Below are 10,889 nucleotides of genomic sequence, written 5' to 3' on the forward strand. Positions count from 1 at the left end.
GGGCAAAAAATCGCTCCCAAACAAGCTGCTATATCTGGATATACCAAGAAAAATGTAGTTCTTTATTTGGCCTAATTATCGATTACATGTCTGTTACCATTGGACCATTTAAAAATAATAATAATAATAATAATAAAAAAATCAGGTTTATAAGTTTCAGAGTGAAAGTAGAAAGAAAAAATACTTTTGATGTGCATAGTTTGGCTAAGCTTAAAGAATTTACTTTTTGAAAAAGTAACTTATGGGTTTTTAAGCACAGCAATACATCATGCAAGTGGCCAGCCCAGTTTTCGGAAGAATGATGCAAACGCAGAATTGTAAAAAAACAGTACATCATCTCATTCACATTTAGATCCAAAGTCATCTGACAATTCCCTTTACAATATAGCAAGGAAAGGAACGTACATATACATCCCTTCCGAGTAAAAAATCAAAAAATGGCAAAGATTTTCAAGACAAAAAAATGGGAACTCAGTATATAAGACTGTATTTGTCGATATTATCTACTCGAAAGAGTTAATGCTACCTCAAAAGCCGGACTGCAACGACCGTTGAATTCGACTCCGTCTCATCTGGCGGAGGCTTCACGTACTTCCCAATTGTTTTTTGATGATGTCGTTTCTTCATCCGTTTAATTTTCTCCCTACTTAGTTTCTTCCTTCTTTCTTTTTCTTGTATTCTTTGGTTCTTCTCTTTCTCGTAGATACCTTGCCAGAAAACTTCGCCTGTTGACGGCCATAACCACCGCCTCTTTGGATGATCAAGATCCAACTCCTCCGCCAGGTCCTCGTCCATGCTCTTGAGGGTGCTAAATTGGAACCATTTCACCCACATTTGACCTCTCCTGCTTTTGAACTTGTGCTGCTCTTGCATAAAACCCGTCTCCGGGTCCACATACACCATTCTTCTTGCACTATGGTACGCCCAAACGTTTACTAGTAACTCGAGCACCCGAGAGTAGCAATGCTTGTCCTGCCAATTATGTCATAAAGAACAAAATACACAAATTTGCAACAACCAAACAACACTAAAAACGAAGCGCATAGTCTGCAGAGTGAAACTGGATAATACTAAGGATTGAGGATGAAAAATAAGTTAAAATCTTGTTTGCTGTCATGTAGTGTCTACTACAGTTTGAAAGCGTATAAAGGAAGGTCTCACCAACATTCTTTTTGACAGTAGTTTCTGTATTTCTGGTCACACAATAATGTAGGTTCAAAAACAAAAACATAGTGCTAAACGGGAAGTTTGGGATTTTTTCATACAAAAAATTCACAGAGAAATGCAAGTTACCTTGGATAGACTTAGGTAACAACGCCCACTTCTGTGATGTTCTTCGTAGAATTGAGAATCAAGTGCATCCACAAACATTCTGTAAATGAACAGTTGGTTTCTTTTTAAGGGGCCAAAAAGTAATATCAGGGATTACATAGGATGTAAAAGAAGTTCGAACCTTGAAAACATAACATATTCTAAAAAGGACCGAGTCGGCAAAACCCAGCAATTCATGACGGACCAAGTGTCTTCATCCGTAGGCATTGGTGGAAGAGAACTCAAGTCGTGCTTTATGCCATACATCTTCTTGAGAGCCTCAGAGAATGCAAACCTTAAACCAATCAAATAAAATAAATCAGGTCTGACATTCACCGATGGAAAACTTTAGAATCAATAAGTGATCACAGGATAGGAAGAATAAATCGACGTAACTCCTACCGGCAATTCCCGGCATTTATAGCATCACAGAATGACCAGAAATCGTGTTCCATCGTAATTCTTGGGTCCTTGTCCAAACGGGCCCAGAAGTAGAGACTATCACCGTACCTGCGAGCTTCAATGGCGTCCAATATCGATCTTTCGGCAGTCTTAGACAAAGATTTCTGTTAAACGCCCCATGTTAGAAATGAACATCATTTCCAACTGAATGTGAACGTACTTGCACTTTCAAAAATACCAACAATGCAATTTCTTTGAATAACATCTAGCATTGAGCCGAAAAAAGATTAATTTAGCCGACTCCAAATTTATTGACAATTATATGACTGTCAGTGATATAGTTCCTAACAAAAATAGGGAAGGCCTTATGATACTGTAAATAGGTTCCAGGGATACCTAAATTAACCACTGCATGATTTATAGTACAACCAAGAATTCTGTACCTTCCTTGCTGTGACTCTCCAACTCTGGAATCCTATCCATGCATTTTTGTGTATGCGGTCAATCCGGTTAGCAATTGCGAAAAAAGCTCCATGCTCTCCCAAGACGTGTCGATAGTATGGGTTATTCAATACTGGAAGACGAGAAGGTGCATCAATATCATCAGCTCCAGGTCTCCGACCTTTTGTGGACTACAATCACCCATTCAATATTACCATGTCAGATTCAAGAAGAGTATCTCTATGATCTATCAACTCTAAGATACCAAGCAAAATCTTTCCTTCTTGTGTTCTATGAACACTAGAACTAGATTGGAAGGTCGCTACTAGACAAACTCCACAAATTGATGGCACAAGTTTACAAGACACACGCACACACAGAGGGAGATTGTATGCTACAAGAACTGCAGGAAACGAGTGTGCCTCACATGACTAGAAAAAATTACACAGTTTTACAAGTGTTATAAAACAAGATAAATACTATATCACAGCCAAAAAAGTCATTGAATGCAATCGAAAATCAGAGCAGTTCATCATATAAGCAGAGAATAAGCCAATAAAACGACGACTTTGCAGAAAATATAAGAATTCTGATAATGAATAGAACACCCACAAGTCCAAGTCCACGATATAGTGAACTTTGATGCAAAAAGGGCCAGGTTCCTTCTCCAAAATAAGGTTCATAGATGCATAATGGTTGACCTGTCCTCTCAAGCTCTCCTTCATCTCTTTCGTGCAATTCATTCTTAGTCCAATCAATCCTCCTGGCCTTTCGATATACATCATCCCAGATTCCCCGAGGCTGATCAGTTCTATCCTTTAACTGCATTAAAGTACCAAAAAAACAAAAAACAAACAAAAGAAAAAAAAGGAGGAGGAAGAAGAAGAAGAAGAAATTCCCACGAGGTTATTTGTCTATATTCTAGCAGTTAATTTTTAAGGAAAAAAGAAACAAAAACCAACAACACTTGCCTCTTCTTCTTCCCTTCTTTTCCACATGTTAGCCATATCAATATACTTTTGGTCCTCCCATATGCTATACAAAAGAGTATCATTTGTCGCAGTTGGAGCCATTTTGCTCTCCTTATAGGCATGGTTTAATTCCTTTTCAATTTTGTCCAAATATTTATCGTTCTTCAATGTTGTATTCTGAGAATATCTATTCGCAATTGCGTCGAAAAGATGCCACTGCCATTCTACTTTCAAGTTTGTAGGAATCTCTGCGGCATCCCTAGAAGTAGCAACTTCAGATGGGAAAGCAAGAATGTTTTCCAATAGAGAAGCATACCCTTCTACACTCTCCGAGACCATTAGGTTCTTAGCTGTATGTTTTCCAATTGTCGTCGCAGTGACAGCTAGAGGAGACAGCTTTCTATTTGAAATAATTTGAAACATGATCTTTGTCAGGGCATTAACATTCTCCTTCGGAAAAAGATAACCATTTACCCGGTCATCAACCTATAAATTGTTGCCAATCCAATTAGTAGGTAATTTTGAAAGCCAAGAAATGTAGTATACAAGAAAATTCACGCATTTGTGATGTCAAACAGTGATAGGGCTAAGCAAAGGAGGGCAAGAAAATCATGCATGCCTCGATTTTTTTTATTGGTTAATGTTGAAAATAAGAAAATTAGTTATTTGGCAGAAAGGTAAGAGTTCTTTAAAAATGACTTCGTTTACATAAAAGTAATAAAAAAGTAACACATTCAGGCAAAGTTTGAGCTAACACGAGCTACACCTAAAGCTATTCGTGAACAGCTTGATTACATCACCAATGCTGTTTAGCATGTCAATAGTTACAAGCATGTTTTAGAAAATATATAGTAGAGGTACCTACATATTTCCTGATCATTGAAAGATCTGGGGCCACTATAGTTTTCCCAAAGCACATGGCTTTTAGCAAAATGTCTGGAAAAAATTGCTCTTCGAGGAAGGATCCATAAATCACAAGATCAACAGTATTCAGTACATTTTCTGTGTTGTCATCAACAGCAACACGCTTCACCGTTCCATATGGGTATCTCAAGTTTAGTGCAATAGTCTGCGAAAAATGTTCCATACATAAGAAAGTAAGGAATAAAGCATAATAAACAAATGCACTTTATAGCATTTTATGACATACAATTGAAAATATAGGAAGTCAAAATGCAGGCTGTACCTCCACAACCCGGGTGTAGTTACTAGTTGTGTCCCCAACTAACACGATGATTTTTAGACCGGAATTCATATTGGCACCACTTGAAAAGTCCACAAAAACTGGATACAAAGCCTGTAAAACAAGGGCGTGCTCCAGCCAAAGACCTTTATACAAAAGCTGACTACTCACAACAGCAACAACAAGATCATCAAGACTGTACTCTGTCATTAGACGTGGATTATCGTTGTGTAAAGCCATAAAACTATCAGCTTCCCAAACTTCTGCAGGGGAACCCGGAATGACGAAGTAGTTTCCACTATCACATGCTGAATAAGTCATCTAAAAGATGTAAAAACACAGGGCGCCGTCTTTCAGGATAACTCTATTAAGTAGTCAATGACATTTAACTATCTGATTTTAGTAAATATTCCAAGGATATTTTCTGACTTTAATTGAATCAGAAACATGAATGGGTGGGAAATACTCTGTTGAAGACTATTTAATGAACAAAACTGTGACGTCTCGAATAGCTTGAAGTTTTAGATGAGGTGGTTCAACATAAAACAAGACTGCCCTATGGTTCTAGTCTCAGTTCTTGCAGCCACCAACACAAAAGATTGGGCACGAGCAAGCCTTTGATCAAACATGGATGTGTTATATTAGTGAGGGGGACAGTGGTAGACTTCGATATTTTCTCCATTTTTTTCTGCTTCAGTTCTTGTTTGATGAGTATAAAATAAAATGCATACTCCCAATTAGATGAAATTGCAAACCAACAACCTAAAGACAAATTGGCACACCCTGTAAATGAACTAGAGACACAAACATAACTAAAATGGAATGAGCATGCATCGTCCAACCAAAATCAACCTACAACGAGCTTTCTTTGTATTTGAAGAAAAGTGAAACTGCTAAAGAACTTATTGTTGTGTACTAAAGACAATAGTAACTCTCCAAACAGCAAATAGTACTACTATTCTACTACTTTCAATCCTTACAAGGAAGGATGATGAAGAATTACTACACTATTACCTCACTACAAGATCTGATGCCTATCGCAGACAGCTGCAAAATACTTACTACCACGCTAAACCCACTAAACAGGGAACATGTGTGAGCATTCGAAAACAAAAATTTATGCATGCATGCATAAATTGGGAGAGGGGGCATAAATTGGGAGACTAAATTTGTCTACTAACTTACCAGCATAAAAATGTTTGGGAAGACAACAACAGTGGCGCGGCTGAATACTTTTCTCCAATTATCAACAAGCTCTATTTTTCCACTTGAATTATGTTGTCTCAATCTAGCAGCAAGGGTTTGTTCAAGAATGGTCCAAATGAGAGGTATATTTTTGAATGGTTCCTGCATAAGACTGTAAGACATAAAACCTTTCATTTTATTAGAAAGGCAGCCAATGGTAAAAAACTGTCGTGGACAGAAAAGAAGAAAGAAAAAAGAAACAGTCTCTATAGAACCTAACAAAAAACCAGTGATAGGAAAAATCTGACTGCGTTATTACGTGAATCCTTGTAGGGTTTAATGGGTCAACAGATTGTGTGACATAACATTTGGATAGCACCCAAATTGCCCTTTGATAGAGGAAACAAATTTTGGGTGATTACTTTCTGTTATTTGTTGAATTATAGAACAAAAGGATGATTCTTACCAAGATACGAAACTAGCAGCCCGAACAGAATTCACAAGTATGCCCTGGTAGCTGCAAGGACCAAACACAAAAATTTAAAAAAAATTCAAGTCATTTTTACTTTTCTTTTTGCAAAGTCTCAATTTATTGTTCTACAGAAACAAACCATTCTTACCCATCTAATTTTCAAGCATTTAAAAAGTCACTGGAGAAAAGAATCATATCTAGTACAGAGTAAAACAGGTTATATACAATAAAAACTCTCCGTTCTCAACTATGAATTTCATCACATATGATATATTAGGGATGATGTCCATACTTTAACCAATCTACACTGAGCTTCATGTTCCCTTCAGTTGCCATGATGTTAAGAGGAAATCCTCTCTCTCTCCAAACACCATGAACAGGACCATCTTCCAGTGAGAATACCTGCAAATATCAAAAGATTAGTAAACCTAGGACCAAATATGCATGAGAAGTAATGCTAAAGAAGAATGCATAACAGCAAGAATACGAAGCTGAACAATATCTTTATTCTCACATACTTTGAATGCCTATTACAAGCATAAAATTCTACCTCGAGTACCAATAACCTTGATGTCTTGTCGAATTTAAAAAAGACAATCACCTCAACAAATTTCCCCAATATACAAACAGAATATTTATGTTCATCATGCCAATAATAGATAAAATAATGCGTAGTGAAATTGAATAGTCAAGAAAATTACCTCAATTTCATATCCAATGGCCCGCAATGAACTTGCAACAGTAACCATCAGTATCTGATAAGGATCAACCGACAGATCCGCAAAAACCTACAAGCACAAATCAAAGTGAAAATCCCAACTCCCAATTTGGAAAATGCTGCTCCTACAATCTACTTACATAAATATTCCAAGAAAAATAAAACCACTGAACCCGCAAAATAACACGATTGAGTATCAATCCTAACATCCAATTTTGAAAATGCAGCTCCTGCATTCTACTAAGATAAATATTCCAAAAAAAAGAAAAACATTGAACCCCTCAAAATCATTAGAATTGTATATTAATCCTAGCACCCAATTCTGAAAATGCTGCTACTTCAATCTAATTACATAAATATTCCAAGAAAAAAGAACTCGGTATCTACCAGAGCAAGCTTGGGATTTCTGTATCCAAATCTCACTACATTTCTTGAACCAATAGTCACAATGTCGTCTTTTTGAAACTTGGCCAAGATTTTTGAATTGTCAAACTTTATATCATCACCAAAATCCAGCTCTTTCAAGAATGCAAATTCTTCAGAAAGGCCTCCAAGATTCTCCCTAATGAAATTGTAATTCTTCAACTTATCTCCTTCTCTTACCGAACCAGGCAATAAAAACATCTGGAAGAGGAAAATAAAGAAGAACACGATAGACACTATGCAAATGCATCGTAAATAGTTAATCCTCTGCAAAAACACCAGCCTTGCAAATCTTGATCTGAGCCTTGGCCAAAAACCCAATAATCCACCAACATTGGAATTCCTCATTGATTGAAAAAGCACCGTACGGTGATCTCTCTTCAATGGCGTCGTACCATCAAGTGAACCCATTTACACTCTCCTCAAGAAACAGTATATTCTAATCTACTTGTACATTACATTACTGTATCAAAATGTAGAAGAAAGAAAGATTTTTTTGCTCATGAAAAGTGTAGTGTGATGCTGGAAGTATTTTACCAGAGGGTGTTTCGATTTTTTCGTACTGATTTTGCCATTTTGGTATTAAAGAATTCAGTAAGATGCTTGTGAGTAAAAAAAGAGAAAGGGACGGAGAGAGAAAGGAAGAGAAACAGCTGTAGAGAGATGAAAAAAATGAATTCAGAGGCCATGCGGCTATTTTCTTGATGTGGGGGCAATGGTCGTCACATTGTCAACGATATATACGTATAAATGTATGTACAGGATGTGTGTGAGAGAGAGAGAGATTACTGCTTTATTGAATGGTAATTATATTGCAACTGTGATTTTATTTTTTTTAATTCCATCACATTATCACATTTTCATTGAAGCTAAGCTCTGTTATAATAATTATTTTTTTAATTTTTTCATCGAATTCTTATCTTCAACTTTTCATTAATTAATATATCTCGTTATTTATGATGATTCATGTTAAAATATTTTGTTTGTTTCTATGCTTTGAAATGAGGGGAAAAATATTTTTTTTTGTACTTTTTATTTATTAATTTTTTTTAAAAAATGATGGAAATATAAGTTATTATACGCTATTTTAACGAAGTTTTTGGCCATAAATTTTATCAAATACAAAATGTGTTAATTAATTGAATATTTGAAAATAAGAATGCCATGAAAAATCATTTGAGACATAAATATTATAAAGAGTAAAAATTGAGAACGATAAGTATAATTAAAACGTGGTGCAAAAAATAAAAATTGTGGTGTGAATATAAAGAGATTTGTCCGTAAAGGGGATTAGAAGTTCAATTACCTTTAGTGACCTTCTGATTAATCATTTCTTCTTCTTCATTATTTATTATTATTATTATTTTTTTTTTTACCATGCAAAACATCATAAAAATATTTACCCTTTTCTTAAAGACAAACAAATATATTTACTCTCACTTTTAGATTTTATTTTATTTTATTTTATAGTTGAGTCCATCACCTCGAGTCGCATTCAAATTCTACTTCAGTTAAAATCAATTTGACAATGACATTTCAATGCGTGACATATAATAAATGTATATATCAAATATACAATACACCGAAATTATTGTTAGCCTATTTCAATTAACTTTATTAGTAACGTTTTAGGAGAAAGATTATCGGATTTCACAAAATATGTAAATAATAACAATTTAGTAATAGTTTGTGTTTGGTGTAATCAAAAGTCAATCTTTTAGCAGATTTTGATAAAATTTAGATGAAATATATATAAATGAAAGTTGTGAGTTCTGCAAAATGTGTGATTAAAATTAATAGTTAACTTTAAGTTAGATTTTTATCAAGATTTTAGTCACACTAACAGAGGCATAATTTTAAATATGTGATTAAAATTTTGATTGAATAGAGAAAACTTATAAGCTACGTTTAAAATAGCATATGTAATTCAAAGAACTTGTGAGAGTGGATTAATATGTACGAAAGGTTTATGTAATTATGGTCAAAAATGGAAGGGAAAAGGGCGGAGAAAAATAGACATTTATTACTCAATAGAAAATGAGTTGTCTTTTTCTTCAAAATCTGTTTTCTTATTATTTGAACAAACCCCAACTTTGAATCGAAAATCGATTTATCANGAAAATGAGTTGTCTTTTTCTTCAAAATCTGTTTTCTTATTATTTGAACAAACCCCAACTTTGAATCGAAAATCGATTTATCACTATCTAATCATTTTTCATCAAATATCTCTGGTGGTTTCGTGCCAATTGTTATAGGTTTACTTTTCTTAAAATTAACATTATCTAATCATGTCTACCAAATATTATCTGTGGATTCGTACCAACTGCCATAGCATTTATTTGCTCATCTTTATTATGATTTAATACTATCTAATAATTTTTATCAAATATCCTCGGTGGCTTTGTGTCAATTGTTTTAGGATTCATTGCTCTTTATAACGGTTTAATATTATCTAATCATCTTTATCCGATATCCTTGGTGGCTCAGTGTCAACTATAATAGCATTTACTTTTTTAATATTTATTGCGATTTAATACTATCTAATCATCTTCACAAAATATCTTGAATGGCTCCGCACCAATTGCCATGGGATTTACTTTTCTTTATTACGATTTAATACTCTCCGATCATTTTTACCGAATATTGTCGGTGGCTCGGTGCCAACTGCTATGTAATTTACCTTTCTGTATTATGTTTTAATACTGTCCAATCATCTTTATCAATATTCTTGACGGTTCAATGCCAACAATCATAACATTTACTTTTCCATCTTCATCGTGATTTAATATTAGCTAATTATCTTTACCAAATATCCTCGAGTCAATGGCTCTGTGCCAATTGTCATAGGATTTACTGTTATTTATCGTGGTTTAGTACTAGCTAATATCTTTACCAAAATATCCTAAGTGGTTCCATGCCAACTGCATTACATTATTAGCTTTTTAATTAAAAGACCATCGTCTCCTTGAGTTGGAGAATATTCATCTTCAAATCTTGTATCACATCTCATTTGAAGCCTTATAGTGGCAATCCGGCTTGTAAGTAAACAAGGAAATCAACTTTTGCAGATGTACTATGCATATCGCGGTACAATCTATCAGGGAGTTTTTTGTTTGAATATTTTGTATGATTTAATACTATCTAATAATTTTTATCAAATATCATCGGTGGCTTTGTGTCAATTGTTCTAGGATTTATTGCTCTTTATAACAGTTTAATACTATCTAATCACCTTTATCCGATATCCTCGGTGGCTCTGTGTCAACTATAATAGCATTTACATTTTTAATATTTATTGCGATTTAATACTATCTAATCATCTTCACAAAATATCTTGAAATGCTCCGCACCAATTGCCGTGGGATTTATTTTTCTTCATTACGATTTAATACTCTCCGATCATTTTTATCGAATATTGTCGGTGGCTGGGTGCCAACTGCTATGTAATTTACCTTTTTGTATTATGTTTTAATACTGTCCAATCATCTTTACCAAATATTCTTGACGGTTCAATGCCAACAATGATAACATTTACTTTTCCATCTTCATTGTGATTTAATATTAGCTAATCATCTTTACCAAATATCCTCGAGTCAATGGCTCTGTGCCAACTGTCATAGGATTTACTGTTCTTTATCGTGGTTTAGTACCATCTAATATCTTTACCAAAATATCCTAAGTGGTTCCGTGCCAACTACATTACATTATTAACTTTTTAATTTAAAGATCGTCGTCACCTCAAGTTGGAGAATATTCGTCTTCAAATCTTGTATCGCGTCTCAT

The 10,889-nt window shown here is 34.5% G+C and overlaps 1 protein-coding gene across 3 annotated transcripts; it reads right to left on the reverse strand.

Annotated features, from left to right (window-relative positions):
* Positions 1 to 315: 315 nt before the first annotated feature.
* LOC111379604 lies at positions 316 to 7,788 on the reverse strand. 3 transcript variants are annotated; one of them, XM_023003013.1, is made up of 14 exons: positions 7,071 to 7,788; positions 6,667 to 6,753; positions 6,258 to 6,367; positions 5,960 to 6,010; positions 5,494 to 5,665; positions 4,312 to 4,422; positions 3,991 to 4,194; positions 3,126 to 3,611; positions 2,767 to 2,976; positions 2,157 to 2,345; positions 1,714 to 1,877; positions 1,454 to 1,606; positions 1,294 to 1,372; positions 316 to 972 (listed from the first exon to the last, which is right to left on the reverse strand). In XM_023003013.1, the coding sequence occupies exons 1-14, from the start codon at positions 7,515 to 7,517 to the stop codon at positions 523 to 525; spliced, it is 2,913 nt and encodes a 970-aa protein (XP_022858781.1). In that variant the 5' UTR covers positions 7,518 to 7,788; the 3' UTR covers positions 316 to 522. The 3 variants fall into 3 exon arrangements, with proteins under 3 accessions (XP_022858781.1, XP_022858780.1, XP_022858782.1); XM_023003012.1 differs by having other exon boundaries at positions 4,312 to 4,629; XM_023003014.1 differs by lacking the exons at positions 6,667 to 6,753; positions 7,071 to 7,788 and adding an exon at positions 6,516 to 6,587 and having other exon boundaries at positions 4,312 to 4,629.
* Between the last annotated feature and the right edge of the window lie 3,101 nt (positions 7,789 to 10,889).

This window comes from Olea europaea, unplaced genomic scaffold (genome assembly GCF_002742605.1).
Source record: "Olea europaea var. sylvestris unplaced genomic scaffold, O_europaea_v1 scaffold2010, whole genome shotgun sequence".
NCBI lineage: Eukaryota > Viridiplantae > Streptophyta > Magnoliopsida > Lamiales > Oleaceae > Olea > Olea europaea.